This window comes from Drosophila montana, unplaced genomic scaffold (genome assembly GCF_035044405.1).
Source record: "Drosophila montana isolate Dmon_TW-CO22-7 unplaced genomic scaffold, ASM3504440v1 contig_3200_1, whole genome shotgun sequence".
In the NCBI taxonomy this organism is placed as follows: domain Eukaryota; kingdom Metazoa; phylum Arthropoda; class Insecta; order Diptera; family Drosophilidae; genus Drosophila; species Drosophila montana.
In genome coordinates, this window is record NW_026998080.1 from 3,067,891 (window position 1) to 3,090,608 (window position 22,718).

General features: G+C 40.2%; 1 protein-coding gene across 2 annotated transcripts; it reads right to left on the minus strand.

Moving 5' to 3' along the window:
- Positions 1 to 217: 217 nt before the first annotated feature.
- Drip (drip) lies at positions 218 to 20,755 on the minus strand. 2 transcript variants are annotated; one of them, XM_064686912.1, is made up of 4 exons: positions 19,822 to 20,755; positions 8,449 to 8,633; positions 958 to 1,311; positions 218 to 887 (listed from the first exon to the last, which is right to left on the minus strand). In XM_064686912.1, exons 1-4 carry the CDS (start codon positions 19,835 to 19,837, stop codon positions 699 to 701), a joined length of 744 nt encoding a protein of 247 aa, XP_064542982.1. In that variant the 5' UTR covers positions 19,838 to 20,755; the 3' UTR covers positions 218 to 698. The 2 variants fall into 2 exon arrangements, with proteins under 2 accessions (XP_064542982.1, XP_064542981.1); XM_064686911.1 differs by lacking the exon at positions 19,822 to 20,755 and adding an exon at positions 9,576 to 9,681.
- Between the last annotated feature and the right edge of the window lie 1,963 nt (positions 20,756 to 22,718).

Genomic DNA, 22,718 nt, shown 5'->3' on the forward strand with positions numbered 1-22,718 from the left:
CATAAATTGAAAGTCTATATATAGCCTATTACTATATAGGGTAGAGTCTATAGAATTGATATTTATAAAGAGGAAAAACATTTTCACTAAATACAGAGCAAATGCATAAATTGTAACCCTGTGAAGCTATTGAAGAACCATCCCAGATTAAGAAAACTACACATTATTACAAATATTTAATTAAATTAAGACTGTGTTAAATGAAAGTCTGTGCAAATATTTGTATAGGTTTTTATTACACATACAATTGTCATTTATCAAATACGTTTATTTGTGCTCGATAATTATTAAGTAGACAATAACAATTTTAACAAATAATGTGGAATTCGGTTTAGCAAACTGCGTTTCGAGGCTCGAATTTGTGCTGCATCTAATTGATTTCAATAAACATGCGAATTAAATGTATCCTTAAGCTATAAACATAGAATATTCAATATTTTAGGTGTTAGTACGACTAAAACAAAGCGATTTTTATTTTTCAACAAATAAAAATTGTACAATTCGTATTGTGCGGCTAATCTAATTGTGGATTGTGCGATCGTTCCGACCGAATCGAATCCGATTCACATTTGTGAATGAGACGAATACGAATACGAATGTGAATAAGCATCTGCATACAATACACACGTACAACAACAAGGATGTGGATTACCCCAAAGCGAATAAGGGGTGAGGGCGGGATACGCGGATTAGTTATCTTAGAAGTCATACGAGTTGGCCTCATCGTCGCCCTTGCGCACCTTAAAGACGAGCCTGTAGATAATCGCGGCCACAATGCCGCCCGCAATGGGGCCCGCCCAGTAGACCCAGTGATTGGCCCACATGCCCTGGATAACGGAGGGCCCGAAGGAGCGTGCTGGGTTCATGCTGGCGCCAGTGAGCTTAATCTGAGGAAACACAATCAAAAGTTATATTTGCATGGGATCGGATCAATCAGCTGCTGCTCGTTTCATTTACCGCACACAGATGACCAGCGGCAATGGAGAGGCCTACGGCCAGGGGTGCGGAGCCCTTGATGTCCTGGCGACCTGGGTCCGACACAGCCTTGACCACGAACACCAGAATGAAGGTGATCAGTGCCTCGATCAGCACCACCTGGCCGACATTCAGCGATTCGTCATAGGTAGAAACGCCCAGTCCATTGGTGGGCAGTCCATTGAGAGCCACCCGGATGACAGCCGCCCCGGCAATGGCGCCCACGCACTGCACAATGATGTAGAAGGCAGCCTTCAGGATGCTCATCTCGCCGACGATCAGGAAGCCGATTGTTACAGCCGGGTTGATGTGGCATCCGCTGATGTGGCCCAGGCCCTGTAACGATTCAGAAAACATGGAAGATTCATGGTAAACAAACTCAGTTGAGGGCAGTTTTCTAAATCAAGTTTACTTCACTTATGCAATAGCTACCCTCGCAGCTTTGCATATTAATTAGACCGTTATTTTAAATAGCGCCCTACTTTGCGATTCTCATGACAAGATTTCCAGATGCTTTCATGCTTTCAAGTGACATATCAACAAATAACATTGGCAATCTAATGAGTCTTAGTTCCAGTCATACGTTCACTTTTGTTTACCCCTTAATTCTCTGTCTCTTTCAGACTCTATATTTCTGTCTCCCCTGCTCCTGTTATTACTTTAGCCCGCTCTCGAAATCTTTTGTTCTTTCTGCGATGTCAATATACGCACAAGAGTTTGTCATCCTCCTAATAATAATAAAATAATCGTGCGTGAGGTGTATGCGAATTTCAACATATATGTATATATAAATAAGAAATATTTAAATGCCATTCGGACCTGACACGGTTTTGTTTATAAACACAAACAATGCACGTATTTAATGAAATCTTTATTATAGCCAATTGTAGTAAATGGACAAGATGAGATTGTAAACAACAACATCGCCAAATGAAATCTGTTAATTACATTCTTGAACGGGGTCATAAATGTTGCGGCTGGAAATCAAGTTCAGCTCGTATTTAAATCATTTCTATACTATATATAATAATGTTAACTGTCATGGAGATAATAAATCTCGAAGCATTCATCAGCACGTCTCCATTGTCGATCGGAGGATGCGCTTGGATACAAGAAATAGTGGGAATCCATGGAAATCACACATAATTTCAGATTGTTTCTCAGATAGAGTTTCATTCGATCTCAGCCAGATCTCAGCCAGATCTCAGCCATCAAATGTCAGGTTTTCGGCTAGCTTCGCACTTGACGTCATCGCCGTTTGGCAAGTGAGACGCGTTTCTGGGTTGGGTAATGTTTACCCTTTTGGCCATGGCGTCTGCATTTTGGCTATTACACAATGCTCGCAGTCGCAGTCGCCGTCGCATTTGTTGTCTGAGCGGATACAAGCAATTTGTCAGAGCTGAGATGCAGTCGAGTGTAGTCGCAGCCAAAGACTATTCCCATTCCCATCTCACTGGATCGATGCCGTTGGCTTTAAAGTTCAAGCCTGGGGGTTGGATCAACGACTGCGACTGCGACTGAGACTTCGACTGCGACTGAAAGTAAAAGTGTTTCGCATTCTGTTGAGTCATCAGTCAGTCAGTTAGTCAGTCAAGTGGTTTGCTTAGAACCGAATTCAGCAATCAAATAAAACAAATTGCCACTCTGGCGGCGAGTGAGTACTCACACTCGAACTAATAGCACTCGCACTCGCACTCGCATTCGCACTCGTGTTATGAATGAAAACGCACCACGTCGAAACGCGTCGAAACGCGTCGAAACGCGTCGAAGCTGGGCCGCCGGAGGCCGACCAAGGCCGATGTGCAGGCTTCTATGTAGCCCCATATCTTAAGCTGATTTCGATGCGGTTCGCTTCGATTTGGATGTGGATTTCGATTTCGATTTCGATTTTGGATTCGGGCTGGCTTCGGCTTTGCTTTGGCTCTAGTCAAGTGCACACATGGCCAATGTCGGGTGTCTGCGTTTAATTAATAAATGCGCCAGCGGCGACAACTGGAGGCGATTGGAGGCGATTGGAGGCTGAGGTGGCCATTGGCAATTGGCCACTCGCTGCTCCACGGCGCTAATTACAGCGCCAGAGCAAAGAGCAAGTTCAAGCCGAACAGAACAGTTCGAACAGTTTTAGATACAGATGCAATCTGTGAGCTACGCCCGGCAATTTACCTGCATCGCCAGCTTGGAGCTTGGAGCTTGGCATTTGGCGTACGCACGCATTGCAATTAATTTGATGGTTCTTCTCTGCATTCAAATGTGCTTTTGTTGCACTGTGGCAGGTGAATGTTGCGCTGTGTGTGAATAATATGCGCTGCCAGTCGCACCTAATCATCAAGAGCGATGACGGCGATGACGGCCCACAAATACTGTGGCCGCCACATCGATCAGATCGGCTTTTAGAACGCAACTCGCTTGTTTACTCACTTGCGACCTGCGACTGACTCATGATGTTTTCGATTCGCAGCAAGCGACTCGCGACTCGCCACTCGCCTTTTGCCACTTGCCACTTGCCACTCGATGGGGCACACAAAGCTATCATTAACTAATATGATTTACGTATGCGCCAAGAACATGCGTCAAATGCGTGAGAATGCAAATGCAATCTGTCTGCACTTGGGGGAACAAAAGCTACCAAAAGTACTTTATGGGGCAAATGGGAGAGCAGACTGAAAGGAAATTCTTCAAAATATCCCTAGGTATATTTTAGGCAAGATCAGCTGATGCTAATGTACCTGTATATATTTATTCTACGATATTCAATTTGTATTCCTTAATTGTGAAAAGATCTTTCTATAAACTAACTTATTGCTTTTTTTTTTTTTTTAATAACAAAGAGACCTCTGATAATTGTCAAGTTTTCCATAATGCTAATATTAAATATAATGTTTTTTTCTGGGTGTAGCTCTGATTTTCTTAGGGATTAGTCCTAAGATAGCTACCGAGGCTATTTTCTATATTTCTATTTATTAATGGTCGACAACCTAAGTATTTAATACGTTATTACAGTAAAATTAAAAGCCTAATCAGAATACAAAAATTTCTATTCGCATCACAGATATGATGAAGGTATTTTATTTGCCCGTCCGGGCAGCTATGTCCCCTTTCACAGCTAATATTTTCCACCAATTGTGTCAGCTAATGTACAAATTTAATTTTAATTTTAATAATTATAAGATATTGAATAAATAGTTCTCCTTAAACATTTCAGAACCTGTTCTTTGCATATGCGAATAATTATTAAATCATAACTAATTATAATTATTGTTATGAATTATTAATAGAAATTATTTTCCTAAACTCTAGAAAACCACCAAAAAATAAAACATACTACTTCAAATCTTTCTAGATATCTGTAGAAAATATTTATAAAACGAAGAAAATGTTAAGACTTAAAGCAAATTCTCGAACCCTAGACAAACTTATATAAGAGAATAACTGATAAAGTCTTGAGAAATATACTTGAGTTAGTTCAATGTCGTTAGAGATCGAACAAAAGCTATTATTGTTTGTATTATAATGTGTGTAGGATTTATATATATTTCTAAATAACTACTGAGATTCAAATCAGAAAGCAACTAAACGTTGCCCCATATACAACTTGATGTTCCTAAGGGGTTATAAATAAATGGTGGGGTTAAAGCGGGCTCGATCTATATTTAAAAGTAAGCTCAAAATAGGTTCGTTCTCTTCCACTAAATTGATTGTAGCTGTCTCTGCCTCTGCCTCTGTCTCTGTCTCTGTCTCTGTCTCTGTCTCTGTCTAACGCTGTTCAGTTCGAGTTGTCGCAGCTGGATCCATGGTAGAGATATAGAGATCGAGATAACGATCGCATAGATCGAGGCTTACGCATGCGCAGCCGCGGCGCACGAATGTCTGCGCGTATTTCTCTTGTTCTTATTGTTGTTGTTGTTTGTTTAGTTGTCGTTGTTGTTGTTGTGCGACATTTGCGCTTAAATCATATTTTATGGCTTTTTAGTTAAATTGAATGTTAACTTGTTTGTTTCGTTCTGCTTTTCTGCAACTGCAACTGCTTCTCTTGTTGTTGTTGCAGTTCTTGTTGTTGTTGTTGTTGTTGTTGTTGGTGATTGTTGCTGTGCGTTTCAAGTTCGTTTTAGCCAAAAGCCGAGCATTGGCCCAAAGCGAGGCGCTTTAGGCTCGAGCTGCGGCTGCGGCTGCGTCTGTTAGTTGTTGACTTTGCCATTTTGGTTTATTTCGGTTCAGTTTTTGCGGGTCGTTTGATTTCTGAATTGAAAAACGTGAATGGTGCACGCACAATTTTTTAGTCCATGTTGTTATTGCCTTTGCTCGCATAATTAACACACACGCACACACACACACAGACGCACTGCCTTTTTTATTGATCTTGCATGTTGCACCTTGATTGGCGCTGGAGGTTTTTTCGACTTTGACTTCGAGTTGGACATTTCGCATTGGCCTTTCAATCTTTTGACTAAGATTGGGAAGTCATCTTTTTTGAGGCCTGCAGCATGTTCTATTCCCCACATATTGTGTGTGTGTCGCCTAATAATAGCCGTAAATCAAAGAGCCAATCCCTAATTGCGAGCCGTGCATCTGATTAAGCTCAGCAACAGCAACTGCCGGCACTCGAAATTTATGATTATTTCTTGGCGTTCGTTTGGCGTCTTGGCCCGCATCAAAATCAACGTTGGAATTTTCCCCATCTGCCTTACTTATATAACATGCACATAGCATATATATATATATATATATATATATGTATATTTATATGGAAATACGAGTAATTGCGATTAAAATCAAATGTTTTAGCGTCGGCAAATCGACGCATGTTTGCATTTCTATGGCTTGTTGTTGTTGCGCTATTATTGTGCGCTATTGTTGTGCTTATAGTACTTAATATTATTGCTATTTGCATTTTCTTTCTGCCCCACTTCCTTTTGGCAGCCTGTCAAACGAGCGTCTCAGACAAAGCAATGCAAACTGCATACAAATGCCGCTCTTCTTGTTATTGTTGTTGTTGGCTCTGACAGGTTCATTCGATGATATCGCCTGCTATTTGCAGAGTATGGGGTGTATTCGCTGTGTGGATCACAGATCTTATTCTTAAAACTGGATATTCAAATTAAATACATTTTTTGTCAATTTCTCTATTTATCTGATATTCGCCTTTGCATTAAACTTTTGACTTGAACAGCTGTAAAGAAAAACGGACAACATTGCTTGAGTTATCTCACGAAATAATAAAACCATTGGAGATCCCAGCTATTATTATTGGGATTTTAGGGGTTGCAACTGCCTAACAAAGGCGTGTGTCTAGGCTTCTTTTAATCCCAGCTATTTCCAGCAAGTGCACATTCTACACATATCTTGTACTGAGCGAGGGTTAGTCTGCACAGCATCCAACTATATTCTCTGCCTCATCAATTGCGGATATATACAAGTGATAATCAATAAATTTATTCATAGCAAAACCCACCAGACGGCTGCTCATTGGAGACACTAAATATCCCAAAGCTGAATATCCCAAATGCCCCAAGCAAAAGAAGGGGAACTTGACGAAAATTTAAATCAAATACATAAGCCAGACAATAGCTCTTATTAAAATACCTAGAAGTTGTTTCATTAGCAAAGAATCTTTGGTACAACTTTCGGTGTAAATATTTTCAGATTCTCAGATTGGTTGTTAATAAGTTTTTCCTATGCAAGAACAGCAACAGGTGACTAAGTATGCCGGAACAGCTGTAAGTATATTATTCGAAATTGTGTTTCCTTTGCACAGAGGGCAATAAATGGTAAACTGGCAATTAGCACGTTTCTCATTTGTTGCGGGTAAGTAAAAAAAAGTGATTGAACCTGCTGAAAATTGTCGTCATAGTGCTGGGCATATTGGGAAATCGGTCGACCGCAGAGCACAGTAGACCGAAACGGAGTCTCGTGCCACACGTCATTGTTGCAAGTGCAACTGCAACTAATTGCCGAAATGCTGATCGGTTTTCGTAACACTCGAACGTGCCACAGACTCGTGTCCGCCATGACTCGTGACTGTCTTTCACCAGTCGCTCGCCTGCATTGGCCAATCGAAGCTAATTTGTTACTAATCGCTGATGATACCGCCATTCGGCGAAAGTGTGGAAATCTAGCTGCATTGTCGAAGATGCATTCGTGTGGCGATCAATTACCTGCCAGCATTTGCTGTGGACCCACGTGTCTGGTTTATGCGCAGCAGCCTATCGTGATGTCTGCCATAACGCGACTTCGCCAAAGCCCAAGCAGTCGACTTTGCTTAAACATGAATATGCTATAAAATAAGTTTGGCAATGTTTAAAATTTCAGTCAGCATTTCCCTTCTTAGCTAAAATATAACAAGTTGGTTAAAGTCTTCGATATTAACTTTCACTTGTTGATTTCCTTGCTATTCGATCATGTTCTCTTATATTTCTTTTTAGGGAAATTTTATAAAATGTCTTTATTTGGATTCTCTCCACATTTGAGCCTAATTGCAATTGTCAATGGCCAATTGAATAAACTGAATTAGACTTCACTTTGCTGTTAATTAACAGAACCTATCACCTGGATCAATGATTAATTACAAACCTTCAACTCAATCCAACTCTGGTTATTAATTAAGCTATTGCGAATCGATCGAAGATCTTTTCGGGCTGAGATCAGACAGAGAACAACCGTCTCGACCAGTTTAATGGGGGGGATGCGTATTGCCTGGGGCACAGTTTTGTTATATGTTGTCGTAAATTTAATTCAAAATCGAGCAGCGTTTAAAATTCAAAAAACAACAACAGCAACAAGAACAACAAGAGCAAGAACAACATGAAAAGGCATAACGTAATTAAACGCATAATAATCTAATTGCATATTTTGCGTGTTGATTAATGTTAATTGCCGACGCAGACGCTTTTGCAGCGAGTGCGCATTTATTATTCACATTCACATTCGCATTCGCATTCGTACTCGTACTCGTATTTGGACTCAAAATCGTGGCGCGTTACTCATACGCAGCGTGCGCCGCCGCTAATGACCACAGCTGAATCTGTCTATAGCTGTGTATCTGTGTATCTGTGTATCTGCAGCTCGAGCTCGAATTGTATCTGAATGCGTTGTGTGTGCGTCTGTAAATCTGTCGGTCTTGTAAATAACATTCGCACGCAGCCAACGCGACGACTGCGCCGCATTCGATTGCCGTTTTTATGCGTTTGTCGTTTGTGGTCGGCTTTTAAATGCCAATGTCTTGCCCAAAACGCGAGTGCAATTGCCAGTGGCTGCGATCTGTGAATGAGTTTTGGCCCGGCCGAAAGTGTAACGCGGCGGTGGCGTGTCCTTGAACGCATGATTTGCTATTTCTATTGACCAGCTCGAGAGCTCGAGAGCTCGATACTCGCAATGTATATATTGGCCCAATCTCGATGTCGAGCCCAGCTCTGATGGCAATCTGAGTGTCAGTCTCAGCCTAAGTCTAAGCAGAGGGTTGTGGCTGTAGTTAGTTACCTGGGCCAGCGTGGCCACCGTCAAGCCAAAGGTGAACGCTATCTGCGGCACTGTCGCACTTCCGGTCGCCGTGCTGCCAACGCCAATCGCGATCAAGAAAAATGTGCCGAACAGCTCGCCGAGCAGCATGCGCCAGATGTTCTTGTTCTCGGTGATGTCGGCAACGCCAACGATTTTCGACATGTCTGCAATGGAAAACGCACAAGGCATTAATAATAATGCATTGACTGGAGCTCTAATTAATTATTAAATTACTCATGCATCGACAAGCATAATCAATCAGAAATCAGAAATCAGCAATAAGTTAGCAAAAAGGAAATCAATTTCCAGTCTTGGCTTTCAGTTCGAATTTCGTTAAGGAGAACTCTAAAACTATATCAATTTAAATATTTCATTCTTAATAATTAGAATTTATTAATTGCCTAGAATATATGTAAGCAAGCTCGTGCTCTCTGAAGCTTAGACCTTGAACAAACAGTTGGTTTTTTTTTTTCGTTGTCTCGCATTCACAACTTTAGAACTTTGTTTAATTTCCTTAACATTAATTTAAGTACTCAGTACTCTTAAACACATTAGCGCTGCTTAGCCATAATCGGGTATGGGAACATATTTGAGATGGGAACAGTTTGTAAGACTTTAACGATTGTTGCGTTGGAAACATAAACAAAGACGCAAAATGTTTATGTGCCTTAGCTCGGGGAGCAATTACTATAATTAAATTCTTTTGGACTGCAAAAGCGCTATCTCAAAAATATAAAACAAAGGGAAGCAGCAGAAGTTGAACTTGATACGATATTGCGCAAGTCTGGAGAATAGATAGTCAAATATCTTGAAAACCCAAAGAGAAGTATTTCGTTCTTTGAGAGACTAGTGTAAGCGTGTAAGATTCATCAGAGTGCGCAGCTAATAAGTGAAAAAGGAAGATGACACCTTAAAAATATATATTTTATCTAAGCGACATCAACGACATCAACTAGCCCATGCATTAGCAATAAGCTAAGATCACAGACTTAACCTGGTTCTCGCACTAGTCTCCAAACATGGCTTGACATATGTATGTATATATCAACTCGGCTGTTGATATAAATATATATATATATATATATAAATATGTGGTTAGAACTCACTTTCCTTACAGCCAGGCATATTGGCAGCTATGCAAGTCCCGCGGCGTTGTAGTCACAAAAAATATTATTTTAAGAGCGCGTCCGTTTAGTAATACTTTCCCGTACGAATATGACAAATTTCCTAGACATGCTCTTCTCGTTTTATGTTCTTCTCTGTCTTTTAGTACTGTTAGTGAACACTCAACAGGGAAAATACTAAACTTAACGCTACACAACACTCTCGGGCCATGCTCGGCAGAGACAAGTGGCACAGCAATATTGAGTAACAGTAGCTTCTGTCAAATTCTCTCTGTATATTACTGATACTTAATCGTTAATATTCAAAGCAAATAATAACAATAATTAGTAGGATATACGACATATATAAGTATATGCATATATATATATATATGGGGGATGTTTTCTGGCTTCCCTTCGGTTGTCGTGTGAAAACTCATGTGCTGCCAGATTTCGTAGTCCATTGATAATTTCACACCGTTTGATTAATTAATTAGCTCGATCGCACTCGGCACATTATTTCCTCATTTGCTCGACGATGTTTACGTGTGGCTGTTCCTTCATTCATTGGCGTTTGTTTAAGGCCAATGCTAATCAGCAGGTGTCAATTAATTTGTTTAAACAAATAATATTGACGCCTCATTTGCAATTACAATGTAAATGAATTGAGCAGCACTTAAGTGCGCCCAATGCGGGCACACTTAAGTCGAGTTATTTTACTACTCTCCACAATATGGAACGGGAAATAAATGAAATGCTCAAAGCATCTTTCATAACCGATTTATTGTCTGCTCCGGGGTGCTAATTGTCCAGTAATTAGGTATTTGTATTCAACGAAGCTTTTTGGCAAAAATTACCCAATTATCCAAATTAGCACGTTCCCATTGGCATGCCTAAGGGCCCGACGGGAATTGCCTGTCGCTAGTGCAGTTACTACTTATTTCTACTTAACGAAGCTTTTTGCCAAAAATGTCCCAACTATCCAAATTAGCACGTTCCCCGCGCTTCTTTCAATTCCTATCAGTAAGCCCATATCTATATGAAGGAGTTCACTTTATATACATACATATATTTATTTTGATTCTTCTCAACTCGAACTGCTTGTCGCCTCGTCTTACGCAACTTGAGGCCAGGGTCGTAAAAATGCTCGTAATCCGCATGTAAATAGCCAGAATGCTTATCAAATTGCCCACTTTTGGCAGCCCAGTCACTTGGCTAAGTGTTCCCTGCTCTGATAAGCGATGTTATCAACCAGTCCGCACACTTCACTTAATACGACAATTATCTCGCCTTTTGCTCACGCCTCCATGACACGACGATAACGAGCATGGCATAGCGCCATTTGTGCGGGGGAAGGGGGGGCTGTACAAACAATAATAAAAATAACCTAGTCCGAGCTGCTTACCAGAAAAACAGTTAACACGGCAGTTGGCAGTTGGCAGTTGGCAGTTGGCATTTGGCTGTTTGTTTGCCCGACAGCTCAACCAGTGCAACTCCCTAAGACGCATCGTAAAACAATTGGCAACGTGCCTCGAGCTTACAAAAACAACAACAAAACTCACAAAAGTGCCAGAGTCGCGAGTGCTCGACTAGCAGATACCCTAGAATCAGGTTCTAGGCATTTAAGATACTCGATTTCGGGGGGAATGGGGGGAATTATGCTAGAAGTGAAATTTTGTATACTCTACTAAAAACCTGCATTCCAAGTAATCTGTATCTAGTTCCTTTTTTCAAAATCTATATTTATCAACATTGTTGGATCAAGATCAAGAATATATACACTTTATGGGCTAAAAGAGGCTTCCTCCTGCCTGTTACATGCATTAACACAAAACCATTATACCCTTTACAGCCGTTTGCAATGAGTGCAGGGTATACTGACAATGGAAACGCTTGACTCACAGTTCATTCAGATTCATTGGGCATGTGACGGACATATCGCATTGCAATCCTATATGAGAATCGTTGCGGCATACAGAAGATTAGAATGCAGCGGAACGTGCTCGGAATACGAAATCTGATTAGATGTAATCGCTGTGGGATGGGAAATTGCAAATAGGAAGGTGGGAAACTAAGCTAAATTAATCAAAGTCAATCAAAGTTGCGATAAAAGTCCCTATCATTTGAATTTTGAATAGACATGAAAAACTAAAAATGAAATATTATTGGAATACATAAGCGGCTAGGAATTATAACTAGTTCGAGTGCAGAGAAGACTTGTAAATCCCTGCTTCCACTTTTTAAGGTCACAATAAATTCAAACTTTAAATCCGTTTTCTGGCATAGCTAAGTGCTAAACCTGCTATGTAATTAACCTATTTATTTGATTCTTAAACCTGTCTTCGAATCATATTTATATCAAAATGCAATTATCATGTGATCAAAATTGTTGCTGTTCTGCACAGTCGCTCGACACCCACAGATGATGGAAAATATTTAGATTCAAATCGAGATCGAGCTTGAGATTGAGATTGAGATTGAAGTGGAAACAATCATAAATAATTTTCAAAGAAACGAGATCAGCTTGTTGACAAGCATCGCAATCTAAGACTGCAATTAGCATAAGCCAAAATTTATGGTTTATTTGCATTGGACATTTGTTCGATTCGCGCTCTGCTCATTGTATGCTAAGCGACGACTGCCACAGCTCGATTTGTTTATGCAAATCGAGAAGTGGTTGCTGTCGTTGCTGTGGCTGCTGCGGCTGCTGCGGCTGCCGCCGCCGGTGGCAACAATAACAAATCAGCAGCAAATCGAACGGCTGCGAGGCAGGCGGCTAAATGTGAGACTCGAAAACAAGTGCTGTTAATGTGTGCGACAATCAATCAGTCAGTCAGTCAATCAATCAATCAATCATTCCACGCTATATTAATGCAATGCAGCGCATCATTTATAGCTCCATCCATAACGGCGCCTGATCGCACCAAAGCTTGTTGATTAATCATTTCGCGAAGCTCCCAGAATCACAGCTCAAGTTCAATGAAACCTTAGCAGCCCGTTTGTGTGGTTCGACTCGAACTTCCAAATGAAAATCGAAATCGAAAACGAAATTAAAATTAAAATCAAAATGGAAATGGAAATGAATATAAAAATGCACTTGAGTTGAAACACGGCTAATTGTTGTGGTTGCCCTTGTCCATGTCACTTTTTACGGGAGTCTCCGCTAATATATTTCCCTTTTTTATTAGCAGCGCAATTATTTGAATGATTGCGCAAATAGCGACTGCTGCTATATTTAGACCAAGCACATGTCGCCGTTGTCGATGGGCTCGTCGAGGCTTAAATTCCTCGAGCTTTTATTACCCCGAACTGACTGAATCACAATTTATAATTGATGGCTTCAAATTCACATGCTTTGGGCCCTAATCTGGCCCGTGGCCATATTGGTAGCCATTGCCTGATAAGCTAATAACAATAAATATTCCCAATTATGAAAAACGTTTCGTCTGAGTCTGCTAAGCTGGCTAAAAGTACTAAAAATAAAAGAAATCTTTGTCGCAATCGATAATCGTGAATAGCTCTTCATTTTATTACGTAACCAATTTAGAATATCTCTTAATTATAAAAATCCCTTATATTCTTGCATACATAATTTATGAAACAGAATAATATCCTAAAATTCGAAAAAAAGCAGCCAAGTTCGGAACCTTTGTTGTTATCAAATCCGAATTTCCTTAATTGTTATTGCTAAGCACAAAACTGATATATATTAGATGTAATCAGTCCGAAAATAGGTCAACTTAAGAAAAGGGGAAAAGACAATATTTATAGTATTTATTGCATTTACCAGTTAGTTCAAATAGGTAGCTTAGCCCCGTTTATGACTGCGTTTAAATAGGCCACATTCAACTTTGGCTACCATTCGCATAATATTCATAAAGATACGCAGCCAATTGTTGCTACTCGGCAACTTTATCAGAACTAACTGAATTCAAAAGTCCACTTCTGTGGCTTTTCTTATCAACTTGGCTCAGACGACGTCTGGCCTAATCTAAATTGCCGTTGCATTATGGCCAATTTGTTTATTGGGCGCGATGACAAGGAATAAAGAGAGAGGGAGGGAGAGTCTTGACATGACTGTGGAGCCGCGTGCAGATCAAAGATCAGAGCTATTGATTAGTTTTTTTTTACATCCTTGGCCATGGTCTGGAAATGAGTGTCTCGTGTTCGCAGAATTCGGCTTAAGTGGTCGCTATCGCTGCCATTGAGCAGAGATCAGCGAGTTGTAGGCTACGAAAATGGGTCTAAGAAAGGACAAAGCAAATGAATTATTATTGTTGCCGCCAGCACATTAATAATTGTTGCAAAAAGTCCGATTCAAGACAAAAAACATTACACACAATAAACGGCAATCGGACAAAACAAATACAAAATATAAAATAAAAACATGGGAAGGTGTTTTTATTTTTCTTCTTCTCTCATTTTTCGTTTCTTCGCTGAGGGCGTGACGACAAGGCATTGAGTGGATCGCAAGGCAAGGCTACAGCCACAGTCGATTGTCGATTGTCGATTGTATCTAATGGATTTGATTTTATTTGATTTTTTCTTTAAGACTTCACATTAATTGTGAGCATTGTTTAAGAGGCTTTTAATTGATCCAATTAACAAATTATACACACGACTTTCGTTTTTGTCTTCTTCGGGCAGGTGTTTGTCTAATCTCGGCAATTTCTCCACTTGCCATAATAACACTTGCCAGCCGAGGCCAGAACCGTATCGCCAGAGCTGAACACGACAACAGCAACATAAACATTAATTAGCGAGTGCGCATCAGAAGAACAAGTTCCTATCAAATACAAATAACATTTATTTTTAATTGCGAAATGTCAACGGCGGACGGCGGACGGCAGCAGCAGCAGCAGCAACGCCCCCTAGCGCCAGTTAGCACACATTCCGGAGGCATGTGTAATGCGCCTAACGGCACTCTGGAACTTCGCCGTCTGCAAATGTAACCCAATTCGGGCCGAATAACGAGTAACAAATGACGAGTACCCGAAGTACTCGAAGTCAGATCTGCGGCACACAAAATTCAAATGCAAAACAGGTAGCAAACTCCGTTTAAGCTGCTTCCGTGTACGGATTGAACAGCAACAATGCCAGGTAGAAATCTTCATTTTTTTTTTAAATACCCTGTACTTATAGCATGGATAAGAGAGATTATTATTAGTTAGGCTAATGTATGTACAGATGTAAGATGCTCTACCAAATATATTTATATTATATTTAAACCACAAGACAATACAAATTAACGTACAGGGTATTTCTTAGTCGGGCTCAGCAATGTTTTGAATTTAGATAGATTGAAATCTTGTTGTTGCTGTGCATGGCATATGAATGAATTCATAAGAATACACTTGTAGTATTTGCAACACAACACGATTCACTTCTAATGTCAAGGCCACACTCATACAAGTACTCACACTCACACTCACACTCGCTCTCGCACTCGCAGTCGCACTTATGTTGTGCCTCTGGCTGCCGCGCACTTTCGCTATCAGAAATGGGGCATCTGTGGAGCTGCTTTGGCTTGGACAGCAAGTCGGCCAAGTGATTCTATTTGGAGGCTTGCCTCTGTCCATATAATTTACGTTAACGTCTCTTGGCCGGCTAACGGTAAAGCTGTGGCCTAGAAAGGAAATTTCATTGCATTCTGCGGACTATACTTGAGTGTGTTGCACGCCATAAAAACCCAAAGCGAGGGTAGTTTGATAAATATGGGAAATGTTGTTAGATAGAAATTAAAAATTTAAATCTTAAATGTTTTTTGATAGTTAAAAACTAAAAGTTCAGCTAGGCAGAGATAAATGGGAATGCAATTAATTAGATAAATATTGATTTATAATCTGTAAACTTAAAAAATTCCTTTTAACTTGATAACATATGGAAAGTCCCAACAAAATATACCACAATGTTTCACACTAAGGAAATGTGTTATTTTGATTGACACACAGCGAAGTCAAACACCAGGTTGGGCTCTAGTTACTGGGTAAACGCCTCTAGTATAACAGCCAGCTATTGTAGAGTTCCTATCGTGAGTCACTGCACCAGATACGATCTTCATTGTGTCCGACTTTCATGTGCCCGACGCGTCTCGACAATTTATGAGCGTTGGCAGAGTGTAGGCTGATAAGATAAAGGCCAGCGACAAGGCCAGCAAGAATGCGCAGAGTGTGTGCCGTATTCAGATGAGTGCTGCTTGGTGCTATTGTTCCGATTGTTCCGATTGTTCAGTTGCGCAATACTTTAGCGGGGGTATTATAATTATATGCGAGCTCTGCAGGCACGCGAAGTGCCACAGAATGTTTATAAATTTATGGCCGCTGCATTTGCAGCTCGCTTCCGCTGCAACTGGCTTTCCACATCCTGAGCTCGTAAACTCAGGCCTGCCAAAAAGGATGTTGTGCAGCAACACACGACAAGGTGCAGCCTTGACCAACAGCCACAGCCACAGGCACAGGCACAGCCAAGGCAAAGGCAAAGACGAGGGCGCGGCTGGGCGCACGTGTCAGATGGACAGACAGACACACACACAGCTCGTTAGGAGCCAAGTCAAAGGCTTGGCCGGCCTTTTGTGTGGGTGTGAGTGTGGGTGTGGTTGTGATGGGCCACACCCAAATCCTGTAAGAAATCACTGTTCATTTTGGGCGTGGTCTCGACTGCGTATTCTTGGATATGAGCGCACCACGCTGCGTATGAGCAATATTTCTGCTTCTCCCCTTTAACCCCAGCTGCTGCTGCTGCTGCCGCTGCTGCTTCTGCTGCTGAGTTCATTATGCCAAATGGCAAATTCTGAATAGGTTAATAGAAGAAGCGGCTCATTTATGGAGCGTAGACACGCGAAAATCGCATAACTTGTTAATTTACGTATGGCCTCTCATATGTTTGTTAATGTTTTATTCAACTTTTTGGCACACACACACACACACACGCGCACATCTGCCTGTCACTCTTTGACTTGGCTTTTGGCAGATGTAATTACGAGTCAAACAAAAGAGCGCCAGGTTCAACGAGAGGCGCGTGTTTACCTCCTGTCCAATGACAATTAATCAATTTAATCCCATTATTAATTTCGCTGCGAACCCTTTCCCGGCGTTCGCCTCGAAAAGTTGATGATTTTATTAAGACAGCAGCAACAATCAAAGCGCAGTTCTTCACAGTTAGTGCAAAAACCTGTTCGCCCAAAAGACACTCTGCGCAAAAACTCTGATCAGCCATAAATATTGTTATAAATTCATTAATTAGCCAGCTCGGGCTCGGGTTGGGGTCTGGGCTATGCGGGAGGTGTGTTTTATGGCCTGCTAATTTATGTCTTTAATCGGACACGATTACTCTGCCCATAAATCAGCACCAATTCTCTCCGCGGGACTTCTTCCAATAAAAACAAATAGACCGCAATTTGAGGTTTAAGGAATTGGATGCGTAAGCGTATCCAGGAATTTCATTGTTATTGCTATTATTAAATCATTATCTGATCTTTCTAATGATTTCCATAGAAAACTTGAAGAAGACTAGCTCTGGATTATATAACATATTCTCGACAAAAAGTTCCCACATTAAAAACTGTGAAAAATTAAAGATAATTTTGTTGCCCAATAGGCTAACTGGTAATTTCTTTCGCTACTTTATTACTCATCCCATTATTTGAGTGAGAGCTGTTCCTATTCTACGTACATAGCTATGCATTTCCGTTAAATACTGCAATAAAACGACGTCAAGAGATGCTTAATAACTTTGAAAAGCATTTAGCTAATGCCATTTACTCAGTGTCACGCAAGCAAAAACTTTCCACGGCAAACAGAAGTTGGCTGGAAGCGCTGATCAATCCGCTTGCCAGATTATTAACTTAATTATAAGCCGCGTTCATTAATAACACGTTGATATCCCGTTGATATCTCGGCCCACAGCGAACTGGCGCCTATCGCAGCCCGAGGCGCTGCGTCTACAACTCGCTAATCTTCCATTGGCAGCGACTCAGATTTAGTTGCGATCAGGCTAACAAGTATTATTGAAATTCGCATTTGTTTACAATTTCACCGTGATGTCATTTAGAAGACTGTCAACTACTGGCACGATTACAGTTAGTGAGAATCACTACGCAAAAAGCCGCCTCGACTTCCGACTGCCTTCTATGTACAATTTCACGATATTGGCCCGCATGAATTATGAGGCAGACGGTCAAGGCACGCTTGTCGCCATAAAACTAACATAGTTGCAGCCAGAAGAGAAATTATAAACACGTTTTGGCATTGCCACAATTTGTACAAATCTTCCCGTCGCGCTTCACGCGCCGCTAATAACTGCGAAGATCAATTACTTCCACTGTGTATTCACTGTCAAGGTTAGCCTCTGTCTGTGTGTGTGTGTGTTTGAGGAGGCCTTTTAGCAGCTCCATAAAGCGGGGTGCACAACCTGCTCAGCTGATCTTTAAACCAAATATAAATATTGGGTTTGTGTTTCTCACGCGCTATTTGGACAACTGTTGAAACAATATAACAGATACATTAATTAGCTGCTCGAAGAATTTCCATAGAGTGGGGCATGGCAATTGCTTTAGCGTTAGCTTTAGCTTTAGCTTTAGCGGCGAAAATTAATTAGTGCGGCAAATATTTTTGTTATTTTCATTTCTTATCGCCGCGAACATGACGCCAGTTGGCGATGCTTTTAACCCAACGCAAACAAGCTGCAAGCTTTGCTGTTGATTCTAACAAATTCCTCGAAATTGTCCGCCCAAATGTGCCATAATAATAACCAATAAACACGGGCCATTAGATTGACATCATTTTCTCGATGTGCAATATTTTGAAATTGCAGTTCATTCACTTGCTTAACTGTTTCTTTGATTGCTTTAATGGTTTTATGGTTTTATTGTCAGCCTTTGTCGAGGAAGTCATCATCGCCTAAATAGCTGGCGTTAATGTTGTGTCGCCTGTGTTTGCGTCCAGCTATCGATGTCTTTTTGTGGCTGCCTCTCTCCGCGCTGTGTCATGAAAACTTTCAGTTCAGATGCACAAATCAGAGCCGGCTGCCTGCCACGGAAGCAAACCCAGCACGACAAAACAAAAATCAGCAAAACTGGCGACCAATTTGCCGTCATGTTGCGCCGATGAAAATATTGAAATTGAAAAGCAATCATTTGGTTATTGATAAAGAGACAAAAAAAGAAAAACACACTCATATGCAAAAGACATGCATACTTGATTAAATGGGCAAAGATGATATTTCAGTTTTTAAATAGTTGCTGAAAATGATTTGACGTCTCGCTCAACACACATTTCCCTTCTCGAAAAAGTCCCACATTATGGTGTATCTATCCTGTTCTTTGCTAATTATAATTTTCAAGTTTAGGATTTCCCTACTCTAGAAAGTCCCACATTGGGGTATATCGATCCTGCTCTTTGCTAATTATAATTTTTAAAGGGAAATTTGAATTTATTAGCGAGCGTTTAAAGACTTCCTTTAGTATTTCCCTCCCCAAGAAAGTCCAGTATCGAACCTGTTCCTTGCGAATTATAATCTTCAAGTATACATTTCAATTAATCAGCGACCTCAAAATCTCTTTAGGATTGGTTTATATTTAAACCAATCGGTTAATTTAAGACTCACCAGAGTAAAAATGTGTGCTAGCTAAATATAAATTTGCTTATTCAGCTGACAGCAGAATCTTGAAGTTATTGCCAAACAGAAATGAAATTTAATCGGATGCACATTTAAAAAAAAAAGCTTAAAATAAACAAATTTATTTTTAATTTATTTTCATTAAAGTTTGTAAAGTGATTTATTATACTGTAATTAATCTTCTTTTTTCTTAAAATAAAGAAGCAAGAAAGAAACTGAGAATTCTTAACAAACAAAGAGAATTTCCCGCTTAATTCAGTTGACAAGCGTATAATTCGATTAAAGACTTTAATTCGCTTCGCAAATTTATAACTATTATTTAATTAGAACTTGCAGGTTAAAGTTTGAACTGAGTGCGGCTTAAACATATTTGACATGTGTGTTATTAAGTGCAAGTACTTTCTACTATTTGCATTTTGTACTCATTCGCCAAATTCATGCAAATTGTCCACAATATATTCCACGCACGTTTCTAATTCGCACACTTTTCGATTCCGCTAACCTTCACACACGCACACGCACACGCACACACACATACATACGTGTACATATGTGTGTATTCATGCATGCAAACAATTGAAATTTCCCCGAATCATTCGTTCAGTCTTCAGACTTGACTACGACTTGCACTCACCTGTCTTCTCAACCATTTTGCACTATTTCTTCGTCTCAGCTGTCTCCTTCCGCTGCTGCTGCTGCTGCTGCTTCCTCCTCCTCTTTCTCTTCTTCTTGTCTGTGGCTGCTGCTGCTACTCGAGTTGAGCGCCGCGTGGGTTCGTTGAGTCCAGTTGTTGTTGCTGTTGTTGTTGTTGTTGTTGCTTTGCTTTCGTTTTGTTGTGGTAAAAGTTCGATTTCGGCGTACTTGGGCACACTTGAATCAAATGATTGTGCCAAATGTCTTATTGCCAAATAATGATTGCTAAGGTTAAGTGGCTGGCTTGGCTGCGAGTTGCACAATGGCCAGACGCAGGCACTTGATCATAAAAATTGGATTCGATATTGAAAAGCGCTCTGCGCTTGCTTTTTCGAGCGGCTCACAATTGCGCAAACGCCCCACACACACAAATGTAATTAACAGTTCGATTTTGCAGCCTGCAGCCTAACTGTTTGTTTGCAATGACAATTTCACTTTAACCACGTCGTTTGTGCTTGAATCTCTTCTAAGTATTTATTTTTTTTCAAGCGGCTGCCGCGCGATCTTTTGATTGCGTTTATTGGGTTTGAAAACGAAAATGAAAGCGCGCAACTCGCTGAACAATTATCAATTTTCTCAATTTAATTAACTTGGCTTAGAGTCGCTTCCTCTGATAATTGAAATCGAAATTAAAATTAAATTTATTATTGCGGGCACTTGACGAACTATCTTTCCAACTTTCTGGCTTCGACTGTTTTGGCCAGATTTCTGTTTTGCTCGCTTCGCTTCGATTCGCTTCAATTCGATTCGTTTCGTCTAGCACTTGCTGAGTTTTTGCTTTTGCTTTTGCTTTTCCGTTTGAGTTTGAGTTTTGCTTTGCGTTTGCTTTTGCGTTTGCTTTTGCTTGCTGCCACGTTCGCTGCTCGAGCGCAAATAAACGTTGCTGGCGCTGTGCCTGTAACTGATATACTCTCGGTCGGCACAACGTCGACGCCGCCGCTGGCTTCGACTGCGGCTGCGTTCATGTTAGCGGCGAGTGCGGCTGCGAAGCCGGCGACGTCGACAGCGCAGTCGCTTAACTCTTGGGCTTGGCGCTTGGCTTTCTTGCTGTTCGTTTACCGTTGCAGGACGGGCTTCGGTCTGCCCTTATGACTTAATTAGCTAGGTTTGCATACTAGCTATACCCTGGCCAAATGCGTGTGAGAGGGGTATATTGGTGACAACCCGTTTGGTTAGCTGGGATTCATTTCTCAGATAAAAGATGAATGAATCATTGTCTACGCAACTAAATTATATATAATATAAATTATAAGTTTAACAAGAGCTGTTATTAGTATCAGACTTTTGTACTTAATGCCACACTGTGGTACTTTATACATACTTAGGGTATTTTATGGCACACACGCTGTTAGTTCTGTCTGACTCTGTATTGGTGACAGCGCGATTGCTTAACATTGATTCATTTCTAAGATAAAGGAGGAATAAATCATTGTCTACACAACAGAATATAATATACATATATTAAATAATAAGTTTTACAGTAATTGTTATCAATAGCAGAATATTTTACTTACTGCCACACTACCTAGGGTATTTTATAGCACAGCACACACGCTGTTAGTTCTGTCAGTTGTTTTCAACTTTTCTAAAGTCATTCTGCTGACACGTTCCACTCAAGAAATTGTACTCAATAGGCCTAAAACTGATTAAGGCATTCAGTGCATACCTTAACTTATCAACTTGGAGAACTTAATGCCTTCAACTGATTAGCCGTAATCCCTTCCCGTCCTCCCGTCTCCCGTTCCGTCCCGTCCCGCTCCGTCCCGTCGACGACCTCCAATGCTCGCAATATCAGATAGCGAAAATGTTTTCCATTGACGCTTGAATAGTTTAATTGCACATTAGGGCACTTTTTCTCCGCTAATGGGCTATGCTTGATGGCCGCTTAGTACTTTTCATATTTCGCTTTTTAAACAATTTCACCTGCCCGTGCTGCGCTTTGATATTGATTAGGTTTTTGTCTTGGTTAATAGCCTGCTTATAAATACACCCACCGCGAACCTTGTCATGTTTATTTCAGGCTCAAGCAACAGTTGCGATTTATTGACAAAACAAGCGACACACCAACAAAAACATAAAACAAAACAAAAACAATAACAAAAACAAAAAACGAAGATATAGTAGCGCGCGCTTTCTTGATAAATAATGCCCGCTCAGACAGATTTTCTATTTGCCCAGATATGAATGGGCGTATTTAGCGCTCAAGAAACCAATTTGGCAACTTTATAAAATTTATGATATGTACTCAAAGTCTGCTTGGAGTACCTGGCACAAATCGTTAGCGAGATATCAGTCTGAAATTTGGAATATATATTCGAAATACTTCAAAGTAATTTTTGAAAATAAAATAAAATTAGACTGCAGAATAAAAACGGATCTTATTAACGGTCAAAAGCAGAATTTGGTTACTTTCACAGTTAATTATACGAGAAAAGAACAAAATAGAGTACAAATTTTAAAAATAATGTTATGTAAAAGTGTATTTTCTTCATTTATTTGTAAATTTTCGACTATTTCTTTGTTGGTATCAAATACTTGTACCTGATACGCAATATGCCGTGGTTTAAATTATGAAAAGCCAAAAATCTCCAATTGTAGGAATATAAGTAAATATCTTCTCGAACATAACTGTGAATATGAATATGTATATTCACATACTCAAAAAGTCGAATCTGGAACAAATTCAACCCAAGCCTTGAACCTTACTTTAGGTTCACAGAAATATAATTCCTCTTGCATTTGAATATTTATTTATGAATTTATTTTATTATGAATAAAGTCTTTAGACCAAATTATATGAAAAACTAAATTGGATACCAAACCTTAGCTTCATTTTAA